This window comes from Cygnus olor, chromosome 8 (genome assembly GCF_009769625.2).
Source record: "Cygnus olor isolate bCygOlo1 chromosome 8, bCygOlo1.pri.v2, whole genome shotgun sequence".
Taxonomy (NCBI): domain Eukaryota; kingdom Metazoa; phylum Chordata; class Aves; order Anseriformes; family Anatidae; genus Cygnus; species Cygnus olor.
Genome location: NC_049176.1, coordinates 9158715 through 9178204, shown reverse-complemented (window position 1 = coordinate 9178204; position 19490 = coordinate 9158715). Strand labels below are relative to the sequence as shown.

At 49.1% G+C, this 19490-nt stretch overlaps 1 protein-coding gene across 8 annotated transcripts in view; it reads left to right on the top strand.

Moving 5' to 3' along the window:
* Window positions 1-19490, top strand: part of PACS2 (phosphofurin acidic cluster sorting protein 2) — a 76374-nt gene that overhangs the window by 51128 nt on the left and 5756 nt on the right. For all 8 annotated transcript variants that reach the window (XM_040565978.1, XM_040565977.1, XM_040565976.1 and 5 more), the window contains exons 17-23: window positions 230-340; window positions 2463-2571; window positions 9364-9406; window positions 13105-13147; window positions 14014-14149; window positions 17385-17611; window positions 19195-19308. In XM_040565978.1, coding sequence (XP_040421912.1) covers window positions 230-340; window positions 2463-2571; window positions 9364-9406; window positions 13105-13147; window positions 14014-14149; window positions 17385-17611; window positions 19195-19308 — 783 coding nt within the window. The remainder of the gene's footprint in view (window positions 1-229; window positions 341-2462; window positions 2572-9363; window positions 9407-13104; window positions 13148-14013; window positions 14150-17384; window positions 17612-19194; window positions 19309-19490) is intronic.

The following is a 19490-nucleotide window of genomic DNA, read 5'->3' as shown; positions in this document are numbered from 1 at the left end:
AGGTGTCACTGAAAGTGGTACTGAAGCAATTTCTCTGCTGGGAAGTCTATTTGCATGCTTTCGTAGAGATAAGCTGGACTAAATTTTGTTGTTATAGTTGAAGAAACTTATTTCTGGGATGTCTAGTATAGTTTGATTTTGGAATTTAATTCCTTGCAGACAAAAAAAAAAATCATACCTGCGTTCAGTGCTGGGAGGAACAACTGTCATGTTTTCCTTTCTTTCTTAGGATCTCATCCAGTGGCCAAGTATCTGGGGTCTGTAGATTATAGATACAACAACTTCTTCCAAGATCTAGCCTGGAGAGATCTGTTCAACAAACTTGAAGCACAGACCACTGGTAAGACCGTGAGTCTGTGTCTGGCCTGTGTGGGATAAAAGGCTTGAATAAGTAATTTTAGTAAAGGTCAAGTAAATATAAGAGGAAGCAGACAAATGTTTTTGTTTCTCTTTTTTCCTAACTCCACCACATTCCCTTTTCAGATGCTGACCTTTGTATGTCCTCCGCTTGGTGGTTTGCAAACAGCTGTTGGCTCCAGGACACTAGCTGCCTCTGAGTCACTCTGTTTTTACCTAGCTCGCAGCTTTGTTCTTTGGTGAGGAGGTCTCACAAACCACCACGTTCAGTACATTGCTTTCTGTGGCCCCTCAGAAACCATCCAGCCCAAAAGATTCCGAAAACTGTAAACTTTGGGAAGATTAACTTCTGTTAGTTGCACGGGAGAATGACCTTGGCATTTCTGAAATCCGCTGGCAGGATCTTTCTCATTAAAAAAGAATTTTGTTCTTCACCAGTGTTTGTAACATGTGAGAGCTGCCCTAGGTCAGATCAACAAGTTCCTGTTCTGATCTGAATCTGTTCTAGGCCAGGATAAAGCCTTACTGTTTGTTAAAGTACTGATTTGCTTAAAACATTAATGCTTACAGTTTTTCCATCCGTTCCTTTGAGAATGGAGAGAAACAGGAGAATGGAGGGTTTTCATCCTTCATTTAGGGCTATGTGAAGGGTTGATACGTGAATGAGGAGTGATCCTCTCATGATGGCATATCCCCTATGGGAATTTCACTAGCAGGAAAATGCATCAGGGCCTTTGGAACACTTGCAAGGGTGGAAGGGTTGCAGTGTGGCTCTCCTGTTGGAATTGTAGAGGGTGCCTGAGGCTCCTTAGGGAACAGATGCTCATGGAAGTCCTCTAGCTGTGAGAGGAGGAAAGAGAGCATCTTTGCAAGGGATTGTTCAGAGCCTTTTCCGGCAGAGGGGAACTTAGGACAAGGCCCTGGGCAGCCTGTTCTGGAGGTAAAGTTAGCCCTACTTGGAGCAGGGGGCTGAACTAGAGATCTCCTCGTGTGACACCCAAACATTTTTCCTTGATTATGAGCTCATGGAAGAAGAGATGTACAGAACAGTTTTCTTCTAATTCCTTAAAAATGGAGGCAAATGTCCGTACAGATTTGACTCTTGTATCTACCTTTTAGGGATACTTCATGAACTGTAGAGATCCAGCTCAAGAGCCTTGTCTGTTCTTTGTAGATTGTTTGCTGCAGCCCTTGTTTACTTGCCTGCATGCTATGAGGAAAATGCATCATCATTTTCGTGCCACCCAGACCTTGTAGATTCTCCATATTCATATATAGAGATGAATATAGGATATATATATAGAATATAGATATAGATATAGATATAGAACCACACGGAAACCCTGTGATGGCATAAGACAATCTGGCAAACAATGATAGCTTTTCACTCTTCCCTGATGAAGAAATTGTAAGAAACTCTTGGTGAAAATGCTCATTAAGTTATGAAAGTGTGCCCGGTGAAGGTAACTTGCGTTCCCTTGATTTCACAGTCGAGATTCTTTTCCTGAAACAAAAGGAAATGGAAGGCATTTAGGAAATGCCTTCCTGTCAGCTGGAATCAAATGCACTCTCACAGACCTTGGGCACGCTTGCTGCTACACAAATGATCTTTGTGCTCTTCCATCCTTGCGTGCCTCTCAGTCTTTGCAATGGGCTCAGCAAGGCCATGAGTTCAGTAGGAAATCAGGTAACGCAAACGCTGGCGTGAGCACAGTAACTACCCAAAGCCCTGGGAGAGGTAACTAGGCACTTTCTTCAGCAGATATGCAGTCTGGATGGAGAAAAGTCTAAGCAGGTACACATTTTCAAAAAGAAGTATTTTAACAAGTTTCACCATAATACTTCAATAAATAGTGCTGTGCCAGAGGCCTGTGTATCTAGTGTGCCTTCCTATTGTTTTTGCTTTTGTACTCCTGGAGGTTGTTTGCTTTTGCTTAGACACCTTTACAGTCAGCTTCCTTCGGAAGGTGCAGTTCTGATGAAGCTGGCTGGGTACCATCAACTGCTTGGCTGAGCACCATCAGCTGCTCGGCTGAGCAAATGGAGGGCAGTGCTGGTGATGGTCTCGGAAGTCACTTTGTTGATTTTTCTCTCTTCTGTTGCAGTTCCAGAAGCACCTGATGTCGTCTCCAGAATAACGCAGTATATAGCAGGGGCAAACTGTGCGCACCAGTTGCCCATTGCTGAAGCAATGCTGACGTACAAGCAGAAAAGGTACGTTACTAACATAACACTTTCCAGAATGGTCATCATGTTGAAGTGTTGTGTTTTTCTCGTCTTGTGTGCCAGCAGCTTTAAAGTCACTCCAAACTGCAAACACCATGGGAGCCTTAGTGTGTTACACTTAGATAATAGTGAATCTGCAGCAGTGTGGTTCATTAAGCACCGTGGTTTCTTTGGAGACCTGCAAGGTTTGGGGAAGTAAGCTTGTGGACTGTGGCATGCCCTCCCCAAAGTATCTTCTATGAGATTTGGCCTTTTTGCACTAGTATCAAGAGAACTGAAACCCTTTCTTTCTGGAGTGTAAATAGCAGACCTTCACACAGGGGAGACAAAGTCCTTGTTAATTGGCAGTTGCAGGCTACCAGGGCTCCTACTTGGGAGAGCTGACATTCACCAGGTTTTATTTCAGCTGCTCTTAAGGGATAAACAGCCTGTCAGAGGAAGGAATTGGGGTCTGAAAACAAGATTCGGAAGTACGTAGAGCCTCATACAGCCATTGTCTGTGAAGAAGAGTAATTTAACACTGAAGGGAGAGAGATATATTGTTTCTGAGGCACTGTGGAGAAAAACTCTAAATCACACAGATACCAATAACTTTTGCGAGCAGGATTAACACCCGCATGTGATGTTTCTCTGTTCAGGACTGGCAATTTTCTGTGTGGCATGGATGGTTTTAACCATTAATAATTACCCATCCCATGTTGTCTCTGATCTTTTAGATACAGCTGGTCTATTAACAGCTCGTCTGTTAACAGCCATCACTGGTGCCTCATTTGCTTAAGAACTGGGAAGGATTCAAGGAGGGGGCAGAGTCACTTTTTTCCCTCTTCTTGGAAATATTTATTGCTGGTTGGAATTGCTTTTCCGATCCTCTGTCTGTTCTACATTACTTTGCAGAAATGATTCAGTGAAGTTTAGCCCATTCATTATGCTCTCCTAATGAAAATATTCTAGATTGACTGGTCCATTAAAGATAACACATTCTCTTTGCATGTTTGTGAATTTCTGTAATGTTAACCTGATAAAAGTGAAGTTTGGAGAGCCACAGGGAGCTCAAAGCTCTTAGCTTCAGTCTTTTTTTGTTGTTCTTTTTGGTGTGACGACTTACCATAGTTACAAATACAAAGGTCAGCCACCACTAGTGCAGTGTTAACCCCTTCTTATGGCTGATTTTTCTCTGGTCCTTTCAGTTGCTGGGTTCTGCACGAATCTCCACTGCTTTCTCCATTCAGTTACAGGTTCATTTTTGTCATTAATGCACAGTTAATCACTTTGAGTATCTAGAAAGATCAATTGGCATACTTTGTTGAAAAAAACACCTGAAATCTACTTCAGCAACACACACACCCCTCTCAGCTGTGTGCCTGACCTCTTTTCCAAGCTGGTCTCATCCTACTTGGATTTTAGACCTTTTGGACCTTGCAGTGAGATGTTTGACACTGTTGAGATGGTTCAGATTATGCCGCAAGTTCAAACTTTGCAGAAGATTGCTTGGAAGAGATTACTGAGACTGAGTCAGACTTGTGGTGTAGCCTACAGTCTTTTAGTATCTGTGGCCACTTTGAAACAGCTTCCACATGTAGCTAAGTACCACATGGGTAAACTGCAGAGTGAGCTAGAAGAACAAGCTGTCCCAGGGAGGGATGGACAGTTCTCTCTTCACGTGGCTTTCTTTGGAAATACAGCTGTCTGTCATTGGCAGTATTGTGGAAAAAGAACACAGAAATTGTGTTTCCATTATCTAAATGAATTCATCACTTTGTTGTAAGTATAATAACATATTTATCTTTTTCTTTGGTTGCTTTCTGAAAAGGAAAAAGAGCTTTCATTTTGATTTTACTCTAAGGTATCAGTTCCTTTTAGGTTCCCTCTCCCATCTCCTGTCTCTTTTCCACCCATGAGCTGGTCTTTTGTGCCTTGTTTAACAGTTCGTGCAGGTCTGGGATGCTCAGTTTGTGCTTCAGGTTAAATTCTGCTCGCTGCTTTGAAACTATGGCATTTGCTGGCAGAATGCACCATTAAAATAACTGCTCTGCCTTTGGGTCACAAAGACGGGTTGCCAGGGCATACACTGAGTGGAGTGAAGGGGTTATTAAGGAAATAGCTTTGAGCAGTAAAACACTGAGAAGGTAGGTTTTTATCTTTCCTACTTGCTAGTTAATCCTTGCTGCTTGGTCGCAGCCATCAGAGGGTGCAGTGTAGCTCCAGAAGGATTAGGACTAGCAAAGGCTTTTCATTCCCCATCCATTGGACCTGGAGTGCTCTAGGGGGCACTTGGTGGCTCAGGGCATGTCTCGGACCCCTGGGTTTGAGGTTGTGCCAGTTGGGGTTCAGCTGTGCAGTGTCTGAGTGCAGACCGGTGAATCTTCTCCCCAGAATCGAAAAGTTGAGGACTAGTCTCTTATTGGCAGGCTCTCAGAGGCATATAGGACTTCTCTGAGGCTAAGAGAGACAGGATATTTGCTAGCAGGGGGAGTTGTACTCTCAGCTGCCCCTGAGACCTCCTTGTTCTGCAGGGCCCCCTGCCTCTAACCGTGTGGTTATTGGACATTGCTTGTTTAGACCTCTGTTCACAAAGTTACTGCAACTCCTTCTCCCTCAAGGCCAGAGGGGAATGGCTTCTCCAAGGCAATGGTCCACAACGAAATAGCAGCACTACCTACCTAATTTGATTGCAAGACAAATCTCCCAGGATCCTAGCATTTGCTCTGTTAAACAAGCCCAAGGTCCAAAGAGAGTGAAGCCAGCTAGCCAGCCTTTAGGACATAGCTGTATGTGATGAGCCGCTTCATAACTTTATCGCTAGCTGTCCCTATTCTGACTGACCTCTGCTGTCCTTCCCGTCCCCTTGTTCTGTTTGTCATGCCGAGAGGTTGGCGCATGTACTGCCTGTGATGGGCTGCATATGGTGCGAGAGCTTTGTCCCGTTCTTTTGCAGCATCTGCTGGCCTTACCTGAAACTGAGGGGGCTGGGAGAGAGGAAGGTGTTCAGGAAGGAAATGCTTGTCATGTCGACTTGTCTGCATTGCACTGGGTGACCGACCTTGTCCCTGAGCACTGGGACAGCTGGTGGTTACTGAATTGTCAAGGCAGCACCTGGGGAGCTGAGGCTGTGCTGCCAGAGGCGTGCCTCTCACTGGGGGTGCTGATGCTCTCTCTGCTTGGCGTTCTTGAATGAAGCTGAGCAGTATTTGAGATCTGACGCTGTCAGAAGGTGCTTGCTCCCAGTGTAGCTGGATTGCTGATCAGTTCTGTGTACCTGGGCTGCTGTCACCCACTGTAAGTCGGCATCCAGCACAGCTCATGCCATGTGGCTTCTGGATAGCCCTTGTATGAACCTGGGAGCAGCTTGGCTGTTGGAAAAGAAAGCGCTGCTCGCTTGTCAGGGCGAGGGCTGGGTTAGTTCCTACCTCGTTACATGTTTATTAAAACCTGACGTTGTAAGGAGAACTTAGACCAATTCTTGAACCACAAGAAAATGCCGTGGGTTGGAAGGTGAGCCAGGTTCCTGGGCAATAGGAAGCAGGGGTAATGCTGGTTTCTACCTGCAGGGCAAGGAGTCCAGGTCCTTTCTCTGAGTGCTGCTGCTAAAACACACCTTGCAGCAGCTGCTGAATGTGAACGCAGCTTGTGAAGACGGACCCGGTCCCTCCTCTGGCTCAGCAGTGCCCACATCACCTGCCTTCTTGCTGTGTGAACCTCATGAAGCCAAAGGAAACGTAACAGGCATTTACGTGTGCCCCTCGCCTGGCGGAGCAGTGTGAAAGAGGAAGGAGTCATGGCTGAAGAAATACCCTGGACGTCCTGTTGAGTATGGCCAGCCTGCTGTGGGAACAGGAGGGATGCTGGCTGAGAGCTTCACAGGGAAGCAGAGAGGTGACCCGCACAACGTGTCATGGAGACTCGGAGTCCCTTTGCCTCGTGACCACTGGAGACTTGGTGGGACAGGGACAGCATTAGCCAGCAGAGAGCAGCAGCTCCTCCGTGGGAAGGATGCTTTGTACCAGAGACAAACCTTGGAGGGTTGGTGGTGGTGCCTGGCCTGAACTTGCACGGAGGGCTGCTAGTCCTCCTGTGGTAAAGTCCCTTCTTGCCTGTTGTTCCCCTGGAGGACTCGCTTGGAATAAAGTACCTGAGACCCTCCTGCTAGGAAACCACAAGTGTTTGGCTGCATATGAATCTGCTCTGGGTTGCTTAAATTGGAAAGAAATCTTATGAAAAGGCTAATAGCTGGCATAAGTGGTGGAAGTGATTATTCAGTTTCCCTTACTGTAACCTTTGTGTGCTTTGTGGCTTATTTTGTACGTTGTCCCAGAAGTGAGAGAGATTATTCCTTCCCTTTGTCAGGTGGGTGACTCCTGGTGCTGTGGCTTGTCATTTCTAAGAGTCTTAAAGCATCTAAATCTGCCTACGTGTTTTTGTTTGATCTGAATTATTTCTTCTGGTGGGGAGGGAGTATGTGAGTCTATTTCTGGACAGTTCACCTTTGAAGGATTGATTGCAGGTGGATGGATTTTGCCCAGTCAAAAACAGTAATTAGACAAAACCCATTCCAAATAAAGAGTAGTTTCTTTCTAGCCTCTCTGCACAGGTCTAGTTTTTTTTTTGTTCCTCAGAAATAGAGATGAAGTATCAATGATGCTGTTGAAAAATCACAGACAAAGGGGTAGGGTTTGTCTATAAATTATAAGGGGCTGTGGTGGAAGGCCTTGGCCTAGGTGAGAGGATTCTGGATGAATGTTTGGGGATCCCAAAGGATAAGAAATAGGAAAGAGCATAAAAGATAAAGTGAAGAACAAGCACAGCCATCTCATCTGTCCTTCAGTCTACATGAAGAGCAGCTGTTCCGATAAGCTGTGTTTTCAGAGGCATGCATGTGAGATCAGAGATCCCAAGAAGATGTGTGACAGGACTAGCCTAGCCCAGCTGAAATCCAGATGGATTGCTTCAGGGACAACCTGTGCATCACTGTGAGCTGCGATAAGTGGTGGCTGAAGCAAAATATTGACTTCAGAGCTGCCGCTTGGCTCTCTTTGGTGAGAGTCTGAGCTCCCAGGGGAGCAGGGACAAGTTACTTGCTGGAATTGGGCAAGATTTGCTTTTCAAGAGGTCAGAGCAAAGCCACCCAGCAGCTGTGAGGTGACGAGGCCGTGATGGTGCTTCCCTCCCTTGGTCTTGCTTCTTTGACTTGCTTCTCCCTGCTTCGCAGCCCATGGAGCTGAAGAAAGAAGAAAGCTGAGCTGCTGTTCGTGCTTCTCCCAACAGCTGTGTGCAATTCTCCTTGCCCTTTGGAGAAGAGGAGCTGGAAATCTCATGTCCATAGGAGATCTGTTTGCCAGGGGACCTGCAGCTGTGGTTGGAAAGACGTGACTGTTCTGGCTTCCAACCCAGAGCTGTGGGCTCTGCTGTGTTTGCTATGCTTTGGGGGAAGGAGTGAAGATACAATGCCTGGGGTTGAAGGCAGAAAGGAAGCGAAGCCCCCAGCTTGGCTCCAGATCTCAGGGCAGAGTGGAGGCAAGGCAGGAAGCAAAAGCACCTCTGCTTTTGACCGTGAGGGAACCCTGGCTGAGTCACGTTTCCTGCAGTTATGTGCCATTCTTTCTGTAGGACCTAGAGGAAACTGTGCAGCCCCTGGTAGCTGCACGGTGGTTGGCAACCTTTGTGCATTTGGTGCGTTTCTGATCTGTGCTGAAAAGGGTGCAGAAATACCCGTTTTACTGAAATATATGTGCTGTGCCCAGCAGCGCTTTGGGTGAAGGCAGTGCTGGAGCTTGCCCTGTGTGTTGCGGTGCTCTGAGAGGTGCACAAAAGGAGAGACGTGAGAAAGCTCCGTGGTTGGCTGCTTCCTACCTGCTCCCTGTGCTTGGCCCTGAGAAACGTTGTGTATCTTACCCGTGTGGCCACTTCCAGTGCTGAACGTGGGTTCTTCTGAAGACGTAGGTGTGCTCCTGCAGCCCTGTCCTGCCCCCACGTGCCTGCCTTCCTCCTCACTCGGATCCTCCCCTCCTGTCTTTGTTGGTTCTCCCGGCTCCTGCTAGGTCTGGTTGTGGCCTTCGTGGCTGGCCCGTTGTCATCACCCTCTGGCTTCCGAATCCCAGGCAGGAGCAGAGCAGGAGGGGCTTGCAGAACGTGTGTGGTGTTGTCTTCAGGCGGCTCTGAGCCGACGTGTGCGTGCTGTTTGGTCTGGTTTAGCCGTGTGCTGTTCTCCAGCTGTGTCCCGACCCACCCGGTATGCCCTGGTGCCTGTCTGAGTGGCTGCAAGCTCCCGGTGGCAGGGAACGTGCATCCGTGTGTGTGTGTGTGTATGTACATGCTAGTGCTGCACCAGTAACCACGTGTCACGGCTTGTAACCCCGTGGCAGGCTAACTGCTTTAGCGATGCCGGGATGTGCAAGGTATGACTCCCAAGGTGGCACGCGTGACGGCCGGGCGTGCGCAGCGCTGCAGGGACTAGTAAGTAACGCCCCGCTCCCCGTGGTGTCGTGGCACAGGCCCGTCTCCTCGCGGCAGGAGGCCGTGTGTCTGCGATGACTGCTGTGCCGTTAAAGCATGTTTCTCTGTCGAGCGCGAGGGAGATGTTTCCCTTGAGGGGCCTTCCCCTTGAGAGGCGTGCCGCAAGCTGTGTGCTCTTCCCCACCCGTGCTGGCAGGGGGCCTTGAGAGAAGACGTTGGACTGGCGCTTGCATACTGTCCGTCCCCGCTGCATGCTTGAATGCAACGTATAAAGTGAGTATCGTGCCCGTGGAGGTGAGCTATTAACAACTCTTTTCTCTTTGCCTTTAGCCCCGATGAAGAATCTTCACAGAAGTTCATTCCCTTTGTTGGGGTGAGTGTGTCTTAGTTACTGTCTCAAGCCACAGGTGTTGAAACCAACTTATTACCTGGTTTGTGGGGCACAGCAGGAGCCTCAGGAGTGTCCTGAGGCAGTGTTACCATTAGCATGGTAAAAGGTAGGATGCAACTGCCTCGTGTAAGCAAACCTCTAAGATCCCTCAAAAAACTGCTGGGTGTCTTCCACCTTCCAAGCAGCTCTCTGGGCTGCATGCAGGCCAGCACTGAAGCAACCACCATAGCCTGGTTATTGCTTTGTTAATTCACTACGGAGAAGAAAGCATGATGCTGAAGTGCTCTGACCCGCAGCCTGTCTCTGCTGCAGGCCAAAGCACCTAGTTAGTGGGAGTCACTGCTGGCCATGTGCAGAGGAATGGGCTGTGTTCCTGAAAACCTGATCCTAGGGTCGCTGTGCTGAACGTTGCCCCATGTATCAGTTTGGCCAGATTTGTATTCCGATGTCAGTCCTGTGTGTTTGTCATGAATGGTCTCCAGTCCTCTTGACATCCCATCTACTCCTGGGAAACGAAGGGTACATCCCCCTAGGGAGGTCACATATACCACTGCTAGGTTTGGCTGAGGCAGTAGCTATTTAAGATATTTTAACAAGCGAATATGTATAGAGACAGTACATATATAAGTAATATATATTGAGATAGTGCTCCCTGGTTTTCCTCCTGTCTTTATGCTCCCAGCTTGTGTGGCCAAGTGCAGAGTATCTAGGCAGGGGTGTGTTTGTGCTTCTGTTGGTTTGTGCACAATGTACTCTGCCTTTTCTAGATTCCCTCCCCTTATTTGATTGTGTTCTTCAATTCCTTAAGTTTTAGGTATCATGTCACTGACCTGTGGCCCAAAGGATATCCCTTGACTGCTCTTCAGCTACTGGATGTCCTCTTCACAGCTTGTGCTGCTCTCCTGTAGCTTCTCTCTCTTGCATGCTGGTTGTCTTGTTTTGCCTTCTCTGTGTTAAGCCGCCTCGTGTGTTTCCATTTGTATCCCTGCATCAGAGCTAATCTGAGATCCCAAGGAGTTTAGAGAGCTTATCTACTCTTGCACTCAGGCTGACCCTGCTTTCACTCTGGTGTCTCATCTCAGCGCAAATCTCTCTGCGGTGCTCCTGTGATGACAATACACCTTTGTTTGTTGAAGGAAAGATGTCTTCTGCTAAAGCAGAGGCACATCTTCCTGATTTGCTCCCTGCTGATGAGTTTTGCTGTGATATTGTACGTGTTCTGTGATTGCTGGTGAAGAACTGCTGTTATGAAACAGCCGTTTCACCTTCCCAGTAACAGGAAAAGCCCAGAAGTGCTTGAAAGCTCCTGGATTCATCTTGCTGGAGCTGTTTAAGCTCTGCAAAGCTTTTCTTTGGGGCCGATTTAGTTCAGTGCCACGTGCAATGGGAGCGTTTGTCCACCTCCTCTTTGAACAATCATTATCCTTACAGTACAACACTTTACCCAGACTGGATTTGATTGTCTGGAAGGGGAAGAGTCAACAGGTCTGTTGTGTGTGTAATGCTGCCAACCTCCCAAAATTTTGCCTTGGAGACATGGGCTGGCTTCCTACGTTGGCTGGCAGAGAGGGTCAAATTAAATGCTGCTTATTCCTGCCTCTGACATATTCCTGACACAGTAATTCCCCATGAGACATGTCTGAAGGGACTCTTAAAGGCCGATTACAGGCTTCTCACCAAGTACAAAGCTGACCATGAGCACTGTTCTGTCCTTCAGCTGCAGCCTGCTTGGAGCTGTTGGCCAAGGAGGGGAGGGAGCCAGCGATCTGTGGTTTTGGGTCTCCTGATGCTGCTTGGACTCTGTTGGTTTCTAGGCTGCAAAAACTTCTGTCCTGCAGCTGGGTCATGCAGTTTGATCCGGAATCAAGCAGGGCAGCGCTGTGCTGCTCAGCTGGGCTCTGAAGAGGTGAGAGCAGAGCCTCGCGAGGGACCAGCAGGGCACAAAGGCTGGTGGTGAGGCTGCATCGTCAGCCAGGTGCCAGGAGAGTTAACAGGATGCACATCCTTCCTGAAGGGAGAGGAGGTTGGCTGGATGGAGGCTTTGTTGGAGCTGCAGCAGACTCAAGCCCCTCCCTGAATGAAGGGAGGGGAAGGTGTTGAACCTCGTCTTCCTCTTGTGTCTGAACTCGAGCATCATCAGTCAGCCAGCAGGAGGGAGAAGGCCAAAAGAGATTTCCTTTCTGGCTTGCAGATCAAGGTGGTTGTAGGCAATTTTCTGTATTGCTTGTTCTTCCTCTAACTCTTCTGCCTCCTCTCCTCTTGTTCCCAGCTACTCGGTCTGTGAAACATCCTCTTGACATTTAACGCATACAGCATGAGTGGTTGCTGGACTCCTGATTTGTTCCCCTTTGAACAGAGACTGACCAAACCGAGCTGCAGCCCCTGCTAAGATCCCTAACTCCTTTTCCCGAGCTGGCATCCACTCGGGGAGCCACTGCACATGTACTGCTGTGGTTCGAGATGGCTTTTCAAAGCCTGGAGCTAACAGAGTCTACCTGACAGCTCTCTGACATCTGGTGCTGAGTGTACAGCACACCCCTGCCCCTCCAAGAACTGCAGACTTGTTTGCTTCTAATGACTGGATCCTTTTTGGTCCTGTAATCTGCTCCCCGGAGATGTGCTCTAGACATGATCTTCCTGAACTTAACCATCTTCTGTTTTCAAGCTAAATAGGCCAAGCAGTATAATTTCTCACTCTAAAACAAGTTTTATTGACGTGAGGTCACTTTGCAGCTCTTCCACACTTGTCAGCATTTTTATAGTGCAGACTTAGTCCTGCATACAGGTGTAAGGGCCTTAAGAAGGGTCTTTCTGCTGCAGTGCGTGGAGTAATGATGCCCATGCACCCTAGCAGATCGTGCCAACAGAAGGGCCCTGCTTTATATCTCCAAGGGTTGTTTTATCTCTCTAGGCCTAGTGTGTTCTTGGGAGCTTGTTTGTAGCATGCTCTGTTCCACAAGTTACTGTTAGTTTTCTAAGTGTGGCATTTATTCTTGTCCTGACGGTACTGACTGGTGGTTGTTCATATCAGGACACGTTTGTATCCATTTTACGGTGTGATTGGGGTTGTTCTGAGCTGTACATGTGATGGTGTATCTCATGTACAGTTGGTCTGTGCCCCACTGGCCTTGCAAGGAGCTTTATATTCTTTGCTGGACTCTTCTCTTGTTTGGAGATTTGAAAACTCTGGCTAGAAACTGTACTTTGTCACTTCTGTGGTTTCCTAACAAACCCAAGCTACAGTGAGCCCTGGAAGTGGCTGCACTTGTGTGGTGGAAGCAATATTAGCAGGTGCATTGCAGCGATGCTGAAGAGATGGTTACATTCCTTTCTCCTCTCTGCCCTATTCCCACAGGTGTCACGGGCAGATCCTATAGCTGACACAGCCTGGGGCTGACCTTGGGCTAGTCAGAGCTCTGCAAGTCTGTAGCAGCTCCATGGGGTCTGTGCTGGTTTTTGGATAATTCAGGGAAAGGTTGTGAGCTGGTTCAGCTTGGCTGGACACAGCTGGGACCTGCCTGGCCCTTACAAGACTCCACTTCCTAGCAATGCTTTTACACTACTCTGCAGGGACAGAGCCCAGGGGGTTGTAGGGAGGGGCTTAGTTTGGGAGGTGAGGGCTCCTGAAGTTGATGGGACCCTGCTTCATAGAGCTGTGCTGTTTTGTCCCCCCTTTCTAGGTGGTGAAGGTTGGAATAGTGGAACAATCCTCTGCAACGTCAGGTAACAAGCATCTTGTGTGTGCTTTCTTGTGTCATACGGACTGTGGGAGGCTGATTTCACGGGCTGAATGAGCTTATTTGTTGTTCGTGTCTCGAGGTTTTGTAAGGTGAAACTGCTTTTATTAGCTCTCAGTTCTGTTGCATTTAACTCCAAGTGGCTGTCCTCACCCTAAGAAGCCTTTTTCCTTGGTACAGTATGAGGAGCTTCAGGCCAGCTGAAATTCCCTTGTCCAGCGAAATTCCACACAGATATGGGCAAACCCCCGTTTTTGTTACGTGTCTTGTCACTGGGGTGGATTCACCGCTATGGTTATGTGAGGTTCCTGCTCCAAATTGGAGAGGCAGCTCAGTCACCTAATAAATTCAACATCAAGTACGTGCCCAACACTGGGAACTCCAGGGTAGGCAGCCAGTTTGCCAGTCTGACAACAAGTGTAGGCCCTGGTGTTTTAATGTGGGAGTGTGAAACTTGTTTACACGTGCTTACACACGTGGACATGGAGCAGTGACATTTTATTGGTGTGAACTTGGGTTTTCCTCCTTTATGTGCACTGTTAGTCAGGAATCTTTTTTTTCCTAATCAAACATCAGCAGGGAGCTTTGAGCAAATCCTAGGTGAGAAGATGCCAAATGGGGAGCCCAGAGGAGTGTGAGTGTCTCTGCTTCTTACCCCAATACAGAAAGCCCCATGGTGTAGGTATGGGGGCAGTCACAACCGATGAGCTAGCTGATCTCTGGATCGAGCCTGAACAAAGCCAACGCAGAGATCTGTGCAGTGTGTGGGCAAAGAGACTGAGTTATTATCCTAGCGTGCATGTGCTGGGCCCTGAGACAAACCCAGACAAACTGTGGCTTCTTCTCTGCAAGGTGACTCTGATGACGCAGCTCCCTCAAGCTCCAGTGTCCTTTCTTCTACCCCACCTTCTGTGTCTCCTGCTGTGAAGGAAGCCTCCCCCACGCCACCTTCCTCACCGTCTGTCACAGGCAGCTTCTCGTCCTCAAGGTAAAGCATGTTTTGTCTCATTACGCTCCCCTTTGTCTGTGCTATGACATACACAGGAAAGAGAAAAACTCTCCGGAAGGAAAACCCGTAGCTCTGCCTTCTTCATCCTCTGCAAACTTAAGTTGTCACCTTTCCTGTTCGCCTCTCCCGCCTCTGGGGTCACTGTGTCCTTGCTGACACTGGGAGAGCTGGGGAGGGCAGAGGGGATCTTGCAGCTGACATGAAGGCTGTGTTTCTCAAGGGCTGACACATTCGATCTAGAAGTTTCTGATAGAAACCCTGATTGTGATGAGCCCATGTGGCAACCTGTTTGGGAAGGTTTGTGTTCTCCATCTTCTGGTATTTTCCCTTTGAGACTGGATTCTGTTGGGGAGAGACGTAGACAAAGAAAATACCTAATACACAGGATGTGGATGTCACCCAGGTGCCTGTTCTGTAGCTAGCCTAATCCCTCACAATTGTTATAAAATGTTGTAAGGGACTATAAGGTCAGAGTTGCTCTGTGGAAAGAGCAGGCTTTTTCTCTGTGGGGTAGTGAGCTGACAGTTGTCAGTGGCGTAATGGAGCTGCAGTTTCCATCCATGCACCTGTCTGAGAGCATATCTGAATAGCAAGGAGACAGCGCCTGTAGTCAACACGAAGCTCTGGCGTAGCTGAAATTTTTGCAGGTAGAGGGAGGAAACCAGGAGAAGATTACTGGTAAAGAATTGCCCTGAGCAGGCCTCTCGCTTTGTTGCCAAACAAGATGTTGCCTTAGCTGTCTTACAATTTGTGTGTGGTTCTGGTATCCACCTGTAGAAGCACGCGGTAAAGTTGCAGGTTCAGGGGAGCGCAGGTAACGTGACCAAGGGGACTGAGCAACATCTTATGAGGGGGTACTAGAAGAGCTCGGATTCCCCAGATTTGGTGAGGAAGAGACAGAGAGTTAAGAAACTCAAGTTTTGCAAAATCACAGTGGTGCTGGGTTTGCTGAATACTGAGCTGTGGTTCACCAAACCTGTGGTACAAGGCCTGGGGGGACACAGTTGAGACTAGCAAGAGGTCGGTTAAAAGGGAGAAAGGAAGGGGATACCGACAGCAGGGAAGGTGGATTGGGACCACACTTTTCTCTGCTACTTCTGTGGCAGCAGGGTCAGCAGATCCAAGAGAGGGCAGGCAAATTCATGGAGAAGCAGATCCATCAATTGACACTAGGGGATATCCCCTCTGCTATCCGTAATCCAAAAGAATGCTCTGCCTTCAGTGACTGGGCTCACATGCTCTCCCTAAACAGCATTTCCTACTTACCCACCACCCCAGAGAGCCCCGTGGGGCCCTTTCAAGCCTGTTATAGATATCAGAAGTTGAAGTTTCCTTTAACAAGAGGAACTGGAAATGCGGAAGTCCCAGATTAGCAGGTGCCCAGCGACTGGAAGGTGTTAGCGGCCTCCTGGGGCAGGCTGAAGCCTGCTTCCCCCAAGTCCCTGCTGTTGAGCCCCTTGGAGCCCTCCTGCTGCCCAGGCGGGTCCCAGCAGCAGCTGGTTGGCACTGCTGGGGCTGCGCAGGCTCTGGAGAGCAGAGCTGACTGCTCGTGTGAGTTCCGCACGGGCTTCTCAAATGGGGAAGTGGTTTGGGAACGCATTAGGCTGTAAGAGCTGTGAGGCGTGGAGTTGGCACGTCTGAAGCTGACAGCTCGCCTTTGGGAATCGGGTACTTTTTAGCCTAATGCTCTGTAGTAAAATCATCAAGAAATGAGGAAGTTTAGGTTCAGCATTATTCTGTCTCCACTGATCTGTATGTGACAGCACAGGGGGGTGGAGGGTGACCCAAACTGAAAGATTTAACCCATGTGTTTAACCAGGGATGGAGCAGGATGTCCTGTGCAGGCAAAGTGAGCACAAAAATGCTTTGTCTTTACAACTGAAATGAGAAATGTAGAGCCTTAAGACCCAAAGAAGCTGCAACTTCTTTTTATTAAAAAAAAATAAATCGCAGTTTGGAAGTTGTCCTGCGAAATCAAACCCTGGTTTTGGTGATCCAAGATAAACTCTGCTCTGCTGTCTGGCTTCAGATGAGTAAATGACAAAGAAAAGGAAATGATTTGCAGAGAGGACTGTAACAATGGTCCGTCCTTGTTTTACATGCGAGTTTCTTATTACACAGGGGATGTAGACGGATGCTTATTTTATTCAAGAGCACAGATTCATAATTTTTTTTAACAATTGCCATTTCTCAGGCAGGGCACACAGTTAAATGTAATTAGCCAGCAGACTGGTAGATAAGATTTTGTCAAGTACTTGCGTATTATTCAACACCGTGTCATTGTGTAGGAAGAAGTACAGGCTGTAGGTCAGCCGCAGGTCCACTGATCGGTAACCCCTGATGCAGAGGCAAGGGGCAGGCAGGGAGGGCGGTGGAATTTCCCAGGTTGCTCATCTTCCCTTTTCTGGCTCAAGAAAGGCTGGCAGTGTGTTTTGGTGACACATGTCTGTTACCACACAGTGCGCGGGAGTCTTCGATAGCACATTGTGTCCTGAAATCTGCCGTTGTTTAGCAAACATCACAGGACTTGTCGAGCGTTTTCCTAGCACAGGAATTCCCCAGCCTGCAGCAGGGCTGTGGAGCCGCTTTTCCTGCGCCAGCTCTGGTGCAGGGACCTGGGGAGACTGGGGCTCCTGTGTGACCTGGTGGGCCGTTTGGACAGGAGGGAAGGCAGCTGCTGATGGGCAGAGGAGATGGAAGCGGTTAGGGGAGCTGGGAACTGAGTGCCTAGTGCTCAGGGATCCATGATTTTGGCCATGTTGCAACTGAGCCAGAGTCATTCACCCATCAGGAGGCAGCAGTGAGTCGGTGCCTGCAGCCTCTTCCACCTTCAAAGGCTGGAAGTGAGCTGGGCCACCTCAGGGGCTGCATTTGCCAGCTGGGCCACTGAACTCGGCATGGTGTTGGGAAGCGGTTTGTCTGATCCCCTTCACCTCCGTGGCTGTGCAGGACAGTTCCTCTCAGCTCATTGCAGTGCTGCGCTGCCAGGCTTCTGGCACCCCGTAACGTGACCCAGCCTGCATCACTCCGCGATGACTTCTTGTGCCTTTGTGATTCCTGGGTCGCACCGAGGAACGGTGCTGCCTGATTTCCCAGAGAGACAGGTGCTTGTCCTCTGACCGTCTGCTCAACAGCAGCAGCCACTGAAAAAACACAGACGGGGAGAACTTTGCTGCCTGCCGCACAGAAATGATCATCTTCTCCTATTTTCTAGCCAGAGCCTCGGTGCTGAGCTGATGGGCCTGCAGGTGGATTACTGGATTGCAGCTCCGCCCGTGGACAGAAAGAGAGACCCGGAGAAGAAGGACCCCTCCACTACCAAAAACACACTGAAATGCACTTTCCGGTCCCTCCAGGTCAGCAGGTTACCTGCCAGCGGTGAGATTGCCACCACTCCGACCATGTCCATGACTGTCGTGACAAAAGAGAAGAACAAGAAAGGTAAGGTGGACGTGTCTGCTGCTGCCAGAGGCCAGGAATGCAATGCTGCTCTCCTTGTTCTGCCACTCCGAGGCTGACTTGTCAGTCCCGCATTACAGTGACTTAGTCATATTTTTAGCCCCCAAATCCCTCGTGTCTGTAGACAAGAGGTGACTGTATAAGGCGATAGTTTGAAGGGGTGGCTCCTCGTGCTGTAAGAAGGGGATGTCTTCATACCTCCAGCTGAACGGCTAAGATGGCAAAGCCCAAAAGAACAAAGGTGGGGACACAGAAAGGTCGTTTGTGGGTGGTTAACGCCAGGAGGATGCGCTGCTCTGGGCAGCTTCCCTGTGTTCTTTGTCAACCCACTGGTACTGGTTTGGGGTTTGGTTGGTTTAGATGAGAGGGAGCTATAGCCTGCACAGCTCCATGCTGTGGTCTCTCTGGTGTGTGGCAGAGTTGCAGAGAGTCTGGACATCTGCGCATCCCATCATGTCGCAGCATATGGCAGCAGCCCCAGCAGAGCCGTTTTGATGGATTGGATGTGGTGTTCTCACGTTAGAGTACAGTTGTCACAGCCAGACCTGCCGAATCATTGCTAGCTGTGCTCGTCTTTGTGGGAGGTGGTGTCACTCCGAGCAGGTTTGCAGCAACGCAAGCTCTAGTGCTCTTGCACTGTGCTTTGTGGGACAAGGAGATATGAAAGAGAGATTCTCTCAGTGCAAACAAAGCCTGATGTTGATTAAGCTCGTGGCTTTGAGTGTTTTTCTCTTACCAAAAAAATGCGTTTTAGATGGTGTCAGTAATTCTGTATCTGCATCTGGCCTTGGTAACGTGAAACATTAGAAATTGTGAACAGCTCTGCAGAGGAGTATTTTCAGGGCAGCTGCAAGGCAGTTCTGCACTTGCATTTGACTGCCAGTAGCTGTCTGGTGCAACATCTTCCTGCCCAGGAGCCTGGGAGTCATTTCTGGTGGAAGCAGGGGCTTGGGGGGCTCTGAGAGAAGGTCTGCAGAGCCTCCCAGACCCGTGGCTGCAGGACACGGGTACGTAACCGCAGCCAGGTCGCACGGGACCATCATAGCTGTGGCACTGCTGGGACCAGAGCTCTCACCCCCAGCCACACTCTTTCGGAGTGGCATGTCTACAGGGGATAAGCAATCCTGAGACACAAACAGCTCATCGCTGGGCTGGCTGCGGGACCTGGGTGTGTGCCCGATTTGGCTGGAGCGCGGCGCTGCCTGGGAGCCACATGCAGTGTGTGGGACTCCCCCTAGGTGGTGCGGCTGCCCGGCAGATCCCTGCCAGGGCGCAGGCTGGGGACCGCTGCACATGCTGCTGTCCCTGCAGAGCAGCAGGAGTTCCCTTGAAGCGGCCCTTCCCGTGAGCTGGGAATGCTTCTTGTAGAGACAGTCAGGCCTAAGGTCTTGACGTGTACAGGTGATGGTGCAGAGCATGGTCCAACTCCTGCCAAACAGGTTAGAATTAAAATCGGGGTTAGAATTTTGAGACGTGAATGTTTAAATGCAAAAACCCAAATGAGTCGTGGTACATCTCCTGTGAGTGGCAGAGATTCACTGTGTGCTGGTTTGATTTTCTTCCAGTGATGTTCTTGCCCAAGAAAACAAAAGACAAAGAGGTCGAGTCAAAGAGCCAGTGTATTGAAGGAATCAGCAGGTTGATTTGCACAGCGAAACATCAGCAGAACATGCTGCGGGGTAAGTGCGGCTTGCATCCCCTCAGGCTCTGGGGTGAGGCTCAGCTGCTGATGTCTTCCTACAAACAAAGAGCTGAGCTGGTACCCTGCCCTGTGCCCTGGAGCCAACGTAATGGGGGCCTTCCTGGGGAAGCACTTGGATGTGGCCAGCATGGGGGATTGCTTAATAGGTCTGGGATGTGG